Source organism: Myotis lucifugus, unplaced genomic scaffold, assembly GCF_000147115.1.
Source record: "Myotis lucifugus unplaced genomic scaffold, Myoluc2.0 scaffold_50, whole genome shotgun sequence".
Lineage (NCBI taxonomy): Eukaryota > Metazoa > Chordata > Mammalia > Chiroptera > Vespertilionidae > Myotis > Myotis lucifugus.
In genome coordinates, this window is record NW_005871098.1 from 311,974 (window position 1) to 329,095 (window position 17,122).

At 43.1% G+C, this 17,122-nt stretch overlaps 1 protein-coding gene across 4 annotated transcripts in view; it reads right to left on the reverse strand.

Moving 5' to 3' along the window:
* Positions 1–17,122, reverse strand: part of PLSCR4 (phospholipid scramblase 4) — a 67,258-nt gene that overhangs the window by 8,172 nt on the left and 41,964 nt on the right. For all 4 annotated transcript variants that reach the window (XM_023753747.1, XM_023753746.1, XM_006088628.3 and 1 more), the window contains 3 exons: positions 10,060–10,295; positions 3,933–3,975; positions 2,219–2,445 (listed from right to left, as the gene is read on the reverse strand). In XM_023753747.1, coding sequence (XP_023609515.1) covers positions 2,219–2,445; positions 3,933–3,975; positions 10,060–10,295 — 506 coding nt within the window. The remainder of the gene's footprint in view (positions 1–2,218; positions 2,446–3,932; positions 3,976–10,059; positions 10,296–17,122) is intronic.

Here is a 17,122-nt window from a genome sequence, read left to right on the forward strand (position 1 = left end):
GTTGGGGACGAGAAAGTCAGTGTGTCTTCGACATCCCCCAAGGGGTCAGACATCCCCTGAGGGGTCCCAGACCGGAGAGGGTACAGGTGGGCTGAGGAACACTGCCCTCCCCCCCCGCCCCGTGCACAAATTTTGTGCACTGGGACTCTCTGTCCTATCTAATAAAAGACAAAAAGGTAATTAACCGTACCTCCACTACGCTTCCCATTGGCTAATCAGTGAGATATGCAAATTAACTGCCAACCAAGATGGAAGCCAAGGTTCCCTGCCTGCCATGGCCCTGCTCTGAGCTCAGAAAGCAACAGCTCCAAAAGCAACAGAGTTTCAATTATAGAAGCTAAACAAACCCCAAATACCTGCTTTCAGCCAGGCATGGCCTCAGAGCTGGGAGCGCCAGTGAAGGCAACAGAGTTTCAATTATAGAAGGTAAATAAATCCCAGAATAAAAAAAAAAGAAAAAAAGGAGAGGCTGGGAGTTTCAGTCGCAGGCCAGCCTGAAAACGGCCCTCAGCCCCTCACCCAGACTGGCCAGGCACCCCAGTGGGGACCCCCACCCTGAAGGGGGTGTGACCAGCTGCAAACAGCCATCAGCCCCTCACCCAGGCTGGCCAGGCACCCAAGTGGGACCCCCACCCTGATCTGGGACACCCTTCAGGGCAAACCAGCCGGCCCCCACCCGTGCACCAGGCCTCTATCCTATATAGTAAAAGGGTAATATGCAAACTGACCCTAACAGCAGAAAGACTGGGAATGACTGGTCACTATGACACACACTGACCACCAAGGGGCAGACGCTCAATGCAGGAGCTGCCCTCTGGTGGTCAGTGCACTCCCACATGGGGGAGCTCTGCTCAGCCACAAGCCAGGCTGACGGCTGCCAGTACAGCGGTGGTGGTGGGAGCCTCTCCTGCCTCCTCAGCAGCGCTAAGGATGTCTGACTGCAGCTTAGGTCTGCTCCCCACTGGCAAGTGGACATCCCCTGAGGGCTGCCGGGCTGCCAGAGGGATGTCTGATTGCCAGCTTAGGCCCAATCCCCTGGGGAGCAGGCCTAAGCCAGCAGGTGGTCATCCCCCGAGGGGTCCCCGACTGCAAGAGGGCACAGGCCGGGCTGAGGGACCCCGCCCCCCGAGTGCACAAATTTTTGTGCACCGGGCCTCTAGTAGTAAATGCTGTACTTATCATTTAAATACCGCAGTAACTGAGGGGCTATTGTTCTGTCCAGTGTACAACACTGAGGCTCAAAGACGTTAAATTAATTGTCCAAATTTAAGTAGGTGGCATATCTGAAATTCAAGTTCTCTTAGACCTCTCTCTGAAACTGCTTTTATTTCCCTGTAGTAAACAACTTTCCTAGAACTAAACAGGTTGTATAACAATAACCAAACTAACTCAGAATATCTGCTTTTTAGTTCCAGCACCACCGTCCACCATGTACACCATTAGCAGGCACACCAGCAGGTACAGGTTGTGATGGGTAGAGTAAAAGTATCTAAAGGCCCTTCGAATTCTAAAAGTATTAGAGGCCTGGTGCACGAATTCATGCATAGGTGTGGTCCCTTGGCCTAAGTGGAAATCGCGGCCTATCAGGGGGGCCAGCCGGCAGGGGGGAGGGATCGCAGGAGGTTGGCCAGTTAGAGGGACTGTGGGAGGTTGGCTGGCCAGCCGGAGGGTGGGAAGAGGGGCTGCGGGAGGTTGGCTAGCCTGGGGGAGGGGCCATGGGCTGTTGGCTATGGGAGTGCACTGACCACCAGAGGGCAGCTCCTGTGATGAGCATCTGCCCCTGGTGGTCAGTGCGCGTCATAGTGACTGGTTGACCCGTTGTTCCGATCATTCAGTCGTAATGCTCGCTTAGGCTTTTATATATATAGATATGTTTACATTTAGCATACCTTATCTGGGGACATTTAGGTAAATGTGTGACTCCTGTTTTAGGTGATAGGTAAACTTCTAATTCAGTAGACACAGCTCATAGAATTGTGGTCACTAAATAAATAATTTTGCTTTACCCACCCATTAGCACTAAAGAGCATAAACCCAAGAAAAAGCCCTTTGTGATTTGCCTTAGGTGAGAAAATTTGGCTTCCTCCCTTCTCACTGTCCTGCTGCATTCTGACTCGTAGGGCCAGTGAAAACCCCCAGTGTAGTTTTGGAAAGAGCACAGCCATGTGTGAATAGCTGGATCAGAAAGAAATAATGGATTAGACTTCCATTCTCTAACCTCTTGCCTGGTGGAGGGACAACAGAAGCAACAGCAGGTGCATCTGAAGGGTCTCTGCATTGTCATGATTTCTCGGCCCATAAAGTCAGTGACCCGGAGGACAAAGGGCCTTAGTGTCCGGTAAGCATTCCTGGTAAAGTCGTCTGTGTCTTCGGTTACAATGTACACCATCTGGTCCAGGTTGTTTTTAATATCATATTTATTATTAGTTTCAAAACGTGTTATCACTGAAAAATAAAATGAGGAAACCATCTTACATTAGAAGTAGTTAAGTGGTTCTCAAAAAGGGGAAGAAGAGAAATAAACCTCCAATTATTAAAAACAAATAAAGTTATGGGGATGTATAGGAAATAGTTAATAATATTGTAATAACTTTGTATGGTGACAGAAGATAACTAAATTTATTCTGGTGATCACATCATAAGGAATATACATGTTGAATCACTATGCTGTACAACTGAAACTAATATAATTTACATGTCAACTATCCTATATAATAAAAGAGAAACATGCAAATTGACCCCCGCAATGCCCACAAGCCACGCCCACCGGCCAATGAGGAGTGGTATGCAAATTAACCCAACAAAGATGGTGGGTTAATTTGCATACACAGGCACCAGGGGCGGGGCAGGTACTTCCCCATGTCGCCATGGCGATGCTGGGGAAGTTCCAGCCCCACAGCCGATTGCACACGTATGGGCACCAGGGAGCCGGGGGCAGGGCGGCAGGCACAGATGCTGGGGAGCTGGGGTCAGGAGCTTCCCCCGTGTCACCATGGCAATGCTGGGGAAGTTCCTGCCCAAGTAACACAGGGGAAGCTCCCGCCCCACTGGAGTGCGTGCGAGGGCACTGACGGAGGTTCTCACCCTGCGGCCGCTTGCGCGCGCTCTGGCACTAAAAGGCTTGTGTCCCTGGGACAGGCGGGACAGGCGTCCTTGGGAGCCAGGCCACCCGGAGCCTGTAGGCCCGCACTTAGGCCCAGAGCAGCTGGGGTCCCGGAACATGATAGGGGGTGCATGTCAGGCTGAGGGGACTCCCCCCGCCCCCGTGCATGAATTTCGTGCACTGGGCCCCTAATACTTTAATAAAAAATAAGTCCTTGTAGGGGCTTAAAGCAGAATAGATTTGATAAAATTTCAGGTAAAATATGTATAATTTATTAGAATGTTAAAATAATTTTTATTCCTTATAAGCAAGTAATTTTAAAAATTTGAAACACTTATTTTAAGAAGTCCAGTGTAAAATAATTTTTAAACCTTTCCCACATAAGCAAAGATTGAAACAATAGTCTGAGAGTACTTGAATTCAGAAAACAATTATACAACCATATAAGTGAACAAGACACTGGGCTAGAACTTAGCAGATTTGCAGCTCTGCCACTGATTAGCTAACTATGATGTGCCTGACTAACTAATTTAGATTCTGGTTCCTTATTTTGCTCATCCATGAGGAGTTAACATGGAGGAGCTGGGATGGGTAAAGGCAGGGTAGTTGTCCAGATAAAATATAAATCTTTGCAAAGTCTAAAACTTACATATGATGTATACATATATAAAATTATACAATACTTTCATTACTTTCCTGAAAAGAGGATATCATTTTCTCTTTGAATCACTAAAAAGTGGTCAATATAAATAAGGACATAGACATTGGATAATGCGCATTTCCACCTGGTTCAAATACTGCCAATCACTACTGAACTAATTATACATACTTTCCAGAGGTTCAAAATGCTGAAGAACATGTATGTTGTCCAACTGTTGGGATAAAAAAAAAGCAATTAGGAGAGCTAGAAATAACATTATTAAGTCAAATCAGCATTAGAAAAGAAACTGATGAGATAGGTATTAAAATAGGTCAATTGATACCAAAATATATTTTTGAAATAGAATGGAATAAAAAACATTTTGATCAAGTGGAATCAGCTTATGTGCACCTGACCAGGTGGTTACTAGAGCTATGGAGATAGAAAAAACACTTTTCTCCAGTTCCACTGTAAAAGACTGGTACACTTGTCTAAAATATCAGAAAATCACCTCCTACCACAGTAACAGAATTAGAAGCAGCTGGGCTAATACAGGTTGTCCCTAGCTTAGTTCCTACTCAGTGATCTCTCTAGCATGCCACTCAGACTGGAGGTGCACAGGAACTTCAGGACCTTTTGACAAGGACCAGCCATAGAGAAAGAAATTTTCTCAGTGGCTTAGGGAGAGTGAATCAGCCAGGGTGGATTCTGCTCCATACAGGAGTGTCCAATTTTATAACATTTCCCAGGAACTTCTGAGAGATTAACATTCTGATTTCCACTTACTTGAGCTATTAAACACTAAGACCTTCCCTAGATGTATACTTTAATTCTGGGAGGGTCTGAGAGGACAGGAAGCACGTGAATGGACAGGATGAGGGCAAAGGAGAGGAAACTTTCTGGGATAGGATCCCTTCAAAAGGGAGGTTGAGAATACAATTAAATAAATGTCTAATTTCACTTAGGAATCACTCTAAAGAGAGACAGTTTAATGGGCCCATTGTCAGTTATACTTGAGAACATGCTGGCAGAAGAGAAAAAACTCCTTGAGGATGGACTGATTATATCAATACAATTTTAGATAATAAAGATCATTAGACCATTCCAAATCCCTGAGTCCAGAACACTGCCTGAAATACTACATTTCACCAAATATTTGTTGAATACATTAACTAATGAAAAATACACCAATGTGATTAATAAATAACATTTAAAATTATAACTTGACATGAATGTTTTGTAGTGATTGTTTATAGGAGGGTATAGAGCAGTGGTTCCCAACCTTTTTTAGCCAAGCCCCACCTAAGCATCTCTAAAATCCTGATGCACCCCTTGTGACATATAATTCTTATTATTCAAAAAAGTGAACTCCTATTCATGTGGAGGAAGCCTAAAAGGCCATTAACTTGGTCTAAACAAGCTTCCAAAGAACATGGCATCCATGAAAGAGAAAAATAAAAGAACAAAAGGACAGCTGAAGTACTGAGGAAGAAATCACTAAGAAATTGTTAAAAAAATAATATGAAGTGATATGAAAAAATACCAAATAAAGTTTTAAAACATATAATAGAGAACTGAAATGCATAAATATGTGACAATATATACTTATATACTGCATATGAGGCCCCTAGAACCATAAATGCAAAAAAACTTACTGTTAATAACTCATTCTCGAATTGCCCCCCTTAAAAATCAAATTGCTCCCCTATAGGGTGTGTGCCCCACGTTGGGAACCACTGCTATAGAGAGAACATAATCCTTCCTTCATTCAAAACTTTTCTTGTATGAAAACAAAATCAGGTGAGGGGTTTAAACATGCTTTAAAAATACCAAAAGTGGCCACTAAGGCAGGTCATGGCCCCTTTAAAAATCTAGAAAGTTAAAATCTAGGATTAAGTAAAAATATTCACTGTATGATAAAAGCATCGACTGCTGAACAAAATTTTCTAAGGACATGACATCCATTAATGTGGAAGAAGTTTGACCAATAAGATAGTATGGCTGTTAAGAAACAGCTCTCTAACAAACTGGTGGAGTCATGGGCTAAGCCAATACTCTAGAAATAACATAATCCTGCTACTGTGAATGCTACAATCTTGATAGTTCTGATAAAGATTCATGTGATCTGCATATGAGATGGCAGAAAGGGTAGGATAAAGAAAATGATAAAGATGATGATGGGATAAACACAAATACAAAACAAATAAACAAACAAAACCAACCAACCAAACAAACAAACAAGAAGATGAAGGGCTCTATGTCTTCTGCTCATATTTATTTTAACTAATAAATCCACACAGCTATCATCCATTGGGTGGGCCCTGTGTGCCAAAAATATTAGGCACATTACAAACCTATTCAAGGTTGTAGAGTAAGGGGGGAGCAGAGCTAGAATTAAAATCCAGGTTTGTCTGGCTCCAAACCTGTTTTATTTTTTTTTTTTAACTCAAAATATTCCTGAAAGGAAAAACAGAATTCATGAAATATGAGAATGTAACATTAGTCAGAGTAATAGAAGAAAATGAGAAAGTTTTTTGTCTTTTTAAAATTTAAATTCTTTTTTGTTTAAAGTATTACATGAGTCTCCTTCCCCCCCCCATTGACCTCTCCCATCCCCCAGCACATGCCCTAACCCCCTGCCAGTGTCTGTGTCCATTGGTTATGCTAATATGCATGCATACAAGTCCTTTGGTTGATCTCTTACACCCTCACACCCCGCCTTCCCTTATAGGTTGGACAGTCTGTTCGATGCTTCTATGTCGCTGGTTCTATTTTTGTTCATCAGTTTATGTTGTTCATTATATTCCATATATGAGTGACATCATGTGATATTTATCTTTCTCTGACTTATTTCGCTTAGCATAATGCTCTCCAGTTCCATCCATAATGTTGCAAATGGTAAGAATTCCTTTTTTACAGCAGCGTAGTATTCCACTGTGTAGATGTACCAGTTTTCTAATCCACTCATCTGTTGATGGGCACTTAGGCTGGAGAAACTGTTCTTTTAATTTTTAAAAAAATATATTTTATTGATTTTTTACAGAGAGGAAGGGAGAGGGATAGAGAGTTAGAAACATCGATGAGAGAGAAACTTCGATCAGCTGCCTCTTGCACACCTCCTATTAGGGATGTGCCCACAACCAAGGTACATGCCCTTGACCGGAATCAAACCCTTCAGTCTGCAGGCCGACGCTCTATCCATTGAGCCAAACCAGTCAGGGCTGTTTTTTTAATATTTAAGTGAACAATATTGAAGCTATACATTTTCAAAAGGGAAATGACTCCAAATCTATGATTTCCAAGGACAATTTGAGTTATTTATCTGGCATAATAAAAGACTTTCCAAAATTGAGTAACTTATACATCTACACTAATAAAAGAGAAACATGGTAATTAGCGTACAACCACTACCCTTCCCATTGGCTAATCTCATATCCTTATGCAAACTAACAGTCAGCCAAGATAGTGGCCGGCAGCCAGGCAGCTGGAAGCGAACATGAGGCTTGCTTGCTCCAGTGACGGCAGACTCCAACGTTCCCCGCCTGACTTGCCGGCCTCTGTGCTGCAACTCTAAGAAACATTGTAACAAATATAAAAGCTAAACAAAACCCCAGAAACCAGCTTTCAGCCGGCCGGGATCTCAGGGCTGGAGTTATACATTGTTTTGATTATAGAACGCAAACAAACCAGATACCTGCTTTCAGCAGCGGAAGCCTAAGAGCTAGAGCCAGAGCTAAAGCTGGCCCAGAAAAAAAAAAGTAAAAGAAAAAAAGGAGTAGTTGGGAGCTTCAGTCAACTGCCAGCCTGAAAGCAGCCCTCAGCTCCTCACCCAGACTGGCCAGGCACCCCAGTGAGGACCCCCACCCTGAAGGGTGTGTTACCAGCTGCAAACAGCCATCATCACCTCATCCAGGCTGGCCAGGCACCCCAGTGGGGACCCTCATCCTGATCCAGGACACCCTTCAGGGCAAACCAGCCAGCCCCCAGGCCTCTATCCTATATAGTCAAAGGGTAATATGCCTCCCAGCACCTGGATCAGCAGAGCCAGGAGGCCTCCTGGCACCGGATCAGCGTGACAGGGAGCAGCGCCCAAACTCCCTGATCGCCCTGCGGCTCTGTGTGTGACAAGGTGCGGCGCCCCAACCCCCCCCTACACGGGCCCTGCTCTGTGTGTGATGGAGTAGAGCCATAACCTCCCCATCGGCCCTGCCCTGAGTGTGACAGTGGCAGCGCCCCAACCCCCTGATCAGCCCTGCTCTGTGGGTGATAGAGGGCGGTGCCCCAACCCCCTGATCCGCCCTGCTGTGTGTGTGACAGGGGGCGGTGCCCTTACTCCCCTATCGGCCCTACTCTGTGAGTGACAGGGGGGAGCTCCTCAACCCCCTGATCGGCCTTGCTCTGTGCGTGACAGGGGGGAGCTCCCCAACCTCCTGATGGGCCCTGCTCTGTGTGTGACAGGGGGGAGCTCCTCAACCCCCTGATTGACCCTGCTCTGTGTGTGACAGGGTACGGAGCCCCAACCCCCCTGATGGGCCCTGCTCTGTGCGTGACAGGGGGCAGCGCCCCAACCTCCTGATTGGCCCTGCAGGGTACAGAGCCCCAACCCCCCTGATGGGCCCTGCTCTGTGCGTCACAGGGGGTGGCGCCGCAACCTCCCCATCAACCCTGCCTTGAGTGTGATAGGGGGCGGTGCCCCAACCCCCCAATCAGCCCTACCCTGAGCGTGACTGAGGGTGGCATCACAACCTCCCAATCTGCCCTGCTCTGTGCATGACAGGGGGCGGCGCCCCAACTCCCCAATCAGCCTTGCTCTGAGCCCGACCAGGGGCTGCACCTAGGGATTGGGCCTGCCCTCTGCCCCCCAGGAGCAGGCCTAAGCCAGCAGGTCATTATCTCCCAAGGGGTCCCAGACTGCGAGAGGGCACAGGCCGGGCTGAGGGACACCCCTTCCCCGCCCCGAGTGCACAAATTTTTGTGAACCGGGCCTCTAGTATTTTATAAGGTTCTAAAATAATACAGTGGTAGTTTACTCTAGCACTTTACCTGAATGACTGGCTTTGCATTTTGTCATTATTTTGTCAAAACAACAACTTAATACAAATTTTGGCTCATTTAACCTCTCGAGTGCTGGGGAGCACAATCACGGTTCGAAATGGCGTCCAGTTCTAAGTCTGCTTTTATTAGTGATGATGATATTGCTAAATATGTCAATGTAGTAAAGGTTTCCTTAAGTTTTTGAATATGTAACTTCATTTACTTGCGATTCATAATTTTTTTCCTAAACTGCTGTAAAATCAGCAAAAATGCCTTGGCAATTTTAGCATAGTTCCTAGGATATTGGTTGGTACTCAAAGGGTTAAAATCCAAATTTTCCTGATCCAACAGTACTGACTTGCAATACATTGTAGCCATGGTTTCAATGCAGAGGATTATCAAAGTCTTTCTCATTATATAAAACTGAAAAGAAAAGATATCAACTTAAAGGAGTATTTGGATGACTATGTGGGAAGACAAGTATTGAATAGGCAATTCCCTTACTTGTGATGCATTTCAACACTTCCTTTTTCTAAAAGTAAAACATGGCTCAGTTGTTTCTAAGGGACTTCCAAAACTAGCTTCATCTTATTTTCATTAAGCAATCCTTTTTAGTTTTTGACATGGGTTTTGAAACATACCATTTAGTACAGCAACCTGGCAAATTGCCATTTCTGATCTGGACATCCTGTTAGCTCCAGAATGTCCACATAGTTGGAAATTATAGAGTCACTGTGCTATGAGAAGTGGTTCTTTGGAATTTGGCCTGAAGCCATATCTTTGGTAGGTCCCCTATTTTTATTTACATTGCATGTTTTTTTGGGGGAAGAGGCATGGATGATGAAAGCTACGGGTGGTGAGAAAAGGTAATGGGCTAAGGCACTCAGTAACTCATTCACTGTCTACAGTTTTGTTCTTTTTTATGTTGCTTTTCTTCATGTTAACGCTACTTCTTTGCAAATGGCACCCCGATTAGGATCTTTGTTAGTTTTTCTTATATTCGTATTCCTATATTTTAAACTGCCTTTGACAGGGCATCATGAATGTCTTAAAATTCAACATATAACCTTTAGAAAAACCATACTCATCCCACCAAAACCACACCTATTCTCTCTGACCTCCTTTCACATTTCTAAACTTAGTACCCTCACTCTTAATCTCACAAAATAGATATCTGTCATTACTAGTTTGTTACTTTACCCACTCAATTTAGTCTTTTGTCTCTTATTGAATCCCCAGTCATACTTCATTAGAAAATGTAAATTGGATTTGTGTAAAGTACCTGGGTTAAGTATTCTAGACCAGGAGGGCAGTCTGGCATAAGAGTTGGCCCTGGCATCCATGTTATTGGAGCAGACTGACTTGGCACTGGATAGTTGCCAGGCTGGTACTGGATAGGATGTGTACCACCAGTTGGCTGGCAGTACGGGAAGGCACTGGGCTGCTGTGGATTATAATATCCCATAGGCACGCCCCTTGGGTAGCCTGCAGGTGGAAGAACAGCTGCTCCAGGGGGTCCTGTGTTAAAAAATAAATGAAAGTATTAGATATCATTAATACTGCAATATATTGGAAGTTAGCATGACTTTTTACATTAAGATGTTATGGATCCCATAACATCCACTTAGAAATAACAAGATGTTCTAACTTCCGAGTATGTACTATTGTATCAACACTGTTCTAATGGTATTGCATATCAATTTATTTAGTCCTCTTGAATTTTATGAGATAATTATTCCTATTTCAAAGGTGTAGAAATAAGGCTGAAACATGAAGTAACATGTTAAACTCTCTATGCATTAGGTTTGTTCCTCCTTTGAAGAAATAATATATCTACTTCATTAGGCTATAGTGGATTACCACAAGACTAGCACATAATTAGTACAGTAAATTTCTGTTAAACCTCACAAAGATAGTAAGGTCTACTTTAAAGGAGTACTTTTAATGACTGCTATCTAATTCCAGAAAGGCTTCACAACCCATCCCTATTAGCAGTCTTTTCCATCCCCTGGCCCCCTCCTCAGTTCCTGGAAACAACGGTCTCTACAGACTTGCCTAATCTAGATATTTCATATAAATGAAATCATATATGTAGCCTTTGTGTCTGGTTTCTTTCACTTAGTACCCATGTTGTAGCATTCTTTTTACCTTACTCTTTTGTTATATTCAATTAATTTTGAATTTATTGTAATGCTCTTTTTTGTTTATTGAGAAATAATTTACATATAGTAAAAGTCACCCTTTTTGGTGTACAGTCAATGAATTTTCAAACTTACGCAGTCAGACAAGATACAGAACATTTCCAGGACCCCAAAAGTTTCCATCAAACCCCTTTGTAGATCATTCCTTTTTTAAAAATTCTTTTTGTTTTACTTTTTATGGGCAACTAATATTTCACTGCATGGATATATCACATTTTATATATCATGTAATCATTTGATGGACATTTGGATTGTTTCTACTTTCTGGCTATTATTATAAGTAATATTTCAGTGCACATTGGTGTACAAATACAGATATATATATATAAACACACACATATACATAGGGGGCCCTCAGCCCGGCCTGTGCCCTCACAGTCTGGGAACCCTCAGGGGTGACCACTTGCTGGCTTAGGCCTGCTCCCCGGAGGATTGGGCCTAAGATGGCAATCAGACATCCATCTGGCAGCCCAGCAGCCCTCAGGGGATGTCCACTTGCCAGCAGGGAGCAGACCTGAGCTGCAGTCAGACATCCTTAGCGCTGCTGAGGAGGCAGGAGGGGCTCCAACCACCACTGCTGTACTGGCAGCCATCAGCCTGGCTTGTGGCTGAGCAGAGCTCCCCCATGTGAGAGTGCAATGACCACCAGAGGGCAGCTCCTGCATTGAGCATCTGCCCCCTGGTGGTCAGTGTGTGTCATAGTAATCAGTTATTCCCAGTCTTTCTGCTGTTAGGGTCAGTTTGCATATAGGATAGAGGCCTGGTGCACGGGTGGGGGCCAGCTGGTTTCCCCTGAAGGGTGATCTGGATCAGGGTGGGGGTCCCACTTGGGTGCCTGGCCAGCCTGGGTGAGGGGCTGATGGCTGTTTGCAGCTGGTCACACACCCTTCAGGGTGGGGGTCCCCACTGGGGTGCCTGTCAAGCCTGGATGAGGGGTTGATGGCTGTATGCAGCTGGTCACACCCCCTTCAGGGTGGGGGTCCCCACTGGGGTGCCTGGCCAGTCTGGGTAAGGGGCTGAGGGCCGTTTTCAGGCTAGTGGGCAACTAAAGCTTCCAGCCTCTCCTTTTTTTCTTTTTTTTTTATTCTGGGATATATTTACGTTCTATAGCTGTCATTGGAGCTGAGAGCTGGCTCCAGCTCTGAGGCCTGGCTCCAGCTCTGAGGCCGTGGCTGGCTGAAAGCAGGTATTTGGGGTTTGTTTAGCTTCTATAATTGAAACATTGTTGCTTCAGGAGCTCAGAGCTGGGCCGCGGCAGGCGGGGAACCTTGGCTTCCTCCATCACTGGAGCAAGCAATCCTCCTGCTCGCTTCAGCTGCGTGGCTGCCGGTCGCCATCTTTGTTAACTAATTTGCATATCCTGCTGATTAGCCAATGGGAAGTGTAGCAGAGGTACGGTTAATTACCCTTTTTGTCTATTATTAGATAAGATATATACATACATACACAGTGGGGCCTTGACTTACGAGTGTCCCGACGAACGAGTTTTTTTGAGATACCAGCTGTCTCTCGGCCTATTTTTTGCATTGAGTTGATAGAGTAATTTGAGTTAATGAGCTCCTTAATGAGCTCGGTCTCGGAACAAATTAAACTCGTAAGTCAAGGCCCCACTGTGTGTGTGTGTGTGTGTGTGGGGGATATATATATATATATATATATATATATATATATATATATATATATATATAGAGTTGGCAAATGGTAACTCCGTGTTCAACTTTTTGAGGAACTGTCAAACTATTTTCTAAAGGGCTTCACACTCCCATTAGAAGTATATGAGAGCTCTAATTTCTCCACATCCTCACCAATACTTACTATCTTTTATCTTAGTTATTTTACTGAGTGTGAAGTGGTATCTATTGTGTTTTCTTTAAAAATCTATTTTTATTGATTTTAGAGAGAGAGGAAGATAGATATAGAGAGAGAAACATTGATGAGAGAGGAACATTGATTGGTTGCCTCCTGCATGCCCCCTATTTGGGATTGAGCCTGCAACCTGGTCATGTGCCCTGACTGGGAATTGAATAGGTGACCTTTTGGTGCATGGGTCGATGCTCAAACATTGAGGCATACCAGCGAGGCTCCTATTGTGCTTTTGATTTGCATTTTCCTGATGACTAATGATGATGAGCACCATTTCATGTACTTACTGGACATCTGTATATCTTCTTTGGAAAAATGTCTATTCAAATCCGTCCTTAGACCACTTTAAAACTGAATTTCTTAATCTTTTTGTTGTTGCATTGTAAGTATTGTTTACATAGTTAGGCTAAAAATCTCTTGCCAGATAAATGATTTATAAATATTTTCTCATTCTGTTGACTGCCTTTTCTCTTTAATAGTATTCTTTGACACACACAAGTTTTTAATTTTTATGAAATTCAATTAATCTATTTTTCTTTGGTTGACTGTGTTTTAGATCTCATGTATAAGAAATTGCTGCTTAGGCAGAGAACCAAGATGGCGGCATAAGATATATACCTGTACATGCTACCCCCACAACCACATTAAAACAACTAAAAGACAAAACGGCTATCATACAGAATCATGAGAAAGCTGGCTGAGTGGAAGTTCTACAACTAGAAGTAAAGAAAAAAGCACACTGAGACTGGGTAGGAGGTTTGGAGGCACCAAGAGCAGAGGTATGGAGGTGTGCAAAATGGGCTGCAACTGGGTGCAAGGTTTTTTTCAATCGGAAGGGAGATACAAGCTCCGGACTACACTAAACTTGTTTCCAGCAAGACTCTGGGGACCCAGACTCCTACGGGGAGAAACTGGACTGTCTTGCATTGGGTCGAAAAGTGAGGGTGGCTTTCTCGCAGAGCTGCTCACAGGGATCATTGTTACTGTGGGGGCACCGGACTTGGGGACTCGGGGACGCCGAGACGAGGAGAAATGGAGACATGGAGAGGGCTGACAGACAGTCATCACTGTTTGCTCCACCCTGGTGATTCTCTGAGACCCCGCCCAACCCAATTTACAACCCCACCCAAGCTGTGCGCAGTGGCGCAAATGAATCGCCTGTCCTTTCACTGCCTAACCTAACAAACTGCAGCTGGGTTAGAGAGCTCCAAAACTTACCAACTCCAAACAAAGAGGAGAAATCTGCAGATCTCGCTGTAGCTCCTGCTGGGTGGACTCATGCAGTGGCTGACTTTGCACCTCCTTAGAGATCCAGGAGTCAGTATACCCAGTGGTCAGATACCAGATTTCAACTCCTTACATCCATAAGTGACACACTCAAGAGGCAGACTCAGTGAGCACCAAAGCCCCACTGAAGCAAGTCCTGCCCCATAAGGGTGTCTCCAGCACAGCAGTTCTTCCACTATAGACACAGTGGCTCCTCGCAGGCAATTGGCCTGGAGGTCATTTCCTCCCAGGGATACCAATAGCAATCAAGGCTTAACTACAACAAGACTGTGCACCCAGCCCACAAAGGGGTGCACCAAGAGTGTCCACCTCAGGTAATTGGGGAGGCTGAGCCACTGGGCCCAATAGGACACCTACCACACAAAGACACTCTATCAACACAGGGAAGCAGCCAAAATGCAGAGACAAAGAAACATGTCACAAATGAAAGAAATGGAGGAAAGCAAACTACTGGATATAGAGGTCAAAACCACAGGTATAAGGTTACTCAAGAATCTTCTTTAAACCTATGAGGAACTTAGTGAAACCTTCAAGGATCTTAATGAGAATGCCAAAAAAAATGGAAAAGGACCAATCAGAAATTAAGCATACACTGACTGAAATAAAGAATGATATACAGAGATCCAACAGCAGACTAGAGGATCCCAAGAATCAAGTCAAAGATTTGAAATACGAGGAAGCAAAAAACACCCATCCTGAAAAGAAAAAAGAATCCAAAAATATGAAGATACTGTAAGGAGCCTCTGGGACAACTTCAAACGTACCAACATCTGAATTATGGGGGTGCCAGAAGAAGAGAGACAGCAAGATATTGAAAGCCTATTTGAAGAAATAATGACAAAAAACTCCCCCTACCTGATGAAAGAAATAGACTTATAAGTCCAGGAAGTGCAGAGAACCCCAAACAAGAGGAATCCAAAGAGGACCACACCAAGACACATCATAATTAAAATGCCAAGGGCAAAAGACAAAGAGAGAATCTTAAAAGCAGCAAGAGAAGAACAGTTAGTTACCTACAAGGGAGTACCCATATGACTGTCAGCTGATTTCTCAACAGAAACTATGCAAGCCAGAAAGGAGTGGCAAGAAATATTCAAAGTGATGAATAGCAAGAACCTACAACCAAGATTGCTCTATCGAGCAAAGCTATCATTTAGAATTGAAGGTCAGATAAAGAGCTTCACAGACAAGAAAAAGCTAAAGGAGTTCATCACCACCAAACCAGTATTATATGAAATGCTGAAAGGTATTCTTTAAGAAGAGGAAGAAGAAGAAAAAGGTAAAGATAAAATTATGAACAACAAAGTGACAACAAATATATATCTATCAACAAGTGAATCTAAAAATTAAGGCAATAAAAAAAATCTGATGAACAGAATAAACTGGTGAATATAATAGAAGCAGGGGCATAGAAAGGGAGTGGACTGACAATTCTTGGGGGGAAGGGGGTGTGAGGGGTGTGGGAAGAGATTGGACAAAAATCTTACACCTATGGATGAGGACAGTGGCGGGGGGTAAGGACATGGGGTGGGGTGGGAACCAGGTGGAGGGGAGCTATGGGGGGAAAAAAGAGGGACATTTGTAATAATCTGAACAATAAAGATTTATTTAAAAATAAAAAATTGCTGCTTAGTCATAGATTATCAATACTTATACCTATATTTTATCCTAAAAGTTTTATACTTATCACTCTTGCATGTATGTCTTTTATCCATTTTAGTTTCTTTTTTTGTATGTAGTGTGATATAGGGGTTCAAATTCATTCTTTTGTGTATTGATATTCAATTATCTCAGTACTATTTGTTGAAAACAGTATTCTTTCTGCAAGGAATTGCTGTGGCATCTTTGTCAAAAATCAATTGGATTTGTTTCTGGACTTTCAATTCTATCCTATTGGTCTACATGCCAATCATTATGCCAGTACTATATGATCTTGACTTTGGTAGCTTTGTAGTAAGTTTGGAAATTGGGAGGTCAGTCTTCCAAATTTGTTTTTCCCCCTCAAGATTGCTCGGGTTATTCCGAGTGCTTTTTATTTCCATATATACTTGAAGATTAGCTCGCCAATTTCTTTTAAAAAGCCTACTGGGAAATTGTTTAAGAATTGTGTTGAAACTGCAGATCAATTTGGGGAGCAATGCCATTTAATAATATTCTCAAATCTATATGGGATATCTTTCCATTAGTCTTCTTTAATTTCTTTCAACAGTAGTTTTTTTAAAAAATATATTTTTATTGATTTCAGAGAGGGAGGGGAAGGGAGAAATAGAATCAATGATGAGAGAATCATTGATTGGCTGCCTCCTGCACACCCCCTACTGGGGATCGAGCCTGCAACCTGGGCATATACCCTTAACCAGAATTGAACCCAGGGCCCTTCAGTCTGCAGGCTGAGGCTCTATTCAATGAGCCAAACAGACTAGGGCCAATAGTTTATTTTCAGTGTACAAATCTCCTAAGTATTTTATTCTTTTAAAAATGTTATTATATGTAGAATTATACTATTATTTCTTTGGGCGTGTTCAAATTGTTTGTGCATAGAAATAGCAGGGGATTTTTGTATATTGATCTTGTATCCTACTACATTAATGAACTCATTTATTAGTGCTATCTATGCATGTTTGTGTGCATTTCTTAGAATTTTCTGTATACAAGATCATCTCATCTGCAAATAGATAGTTTGCTTCCGTATTTCCAATCCAGATGACTTTTATTTCTTTTTCTTGTTTAATTACCCTGGCTAGAGCCTCTAGTACAACGTTGAATATAAGTGGCATGAGAAGAAATCCTCTGTTCTTGATTGTAGGGGGAACTTATTCTATTTTTATTAAGTATAATGTGGGATTTTCATAGATGCCTTTTCTCAGGTTCAGAAGGTTTCTTCTCATTCTAGTTTGTTGCATGTTTTTATTATGAAGGATGTTTCATTTGGTCAAATGCCTTTTCTATATCTATTGATGTGATCATGTGGTTTTTGTCCTATATGAGATTATA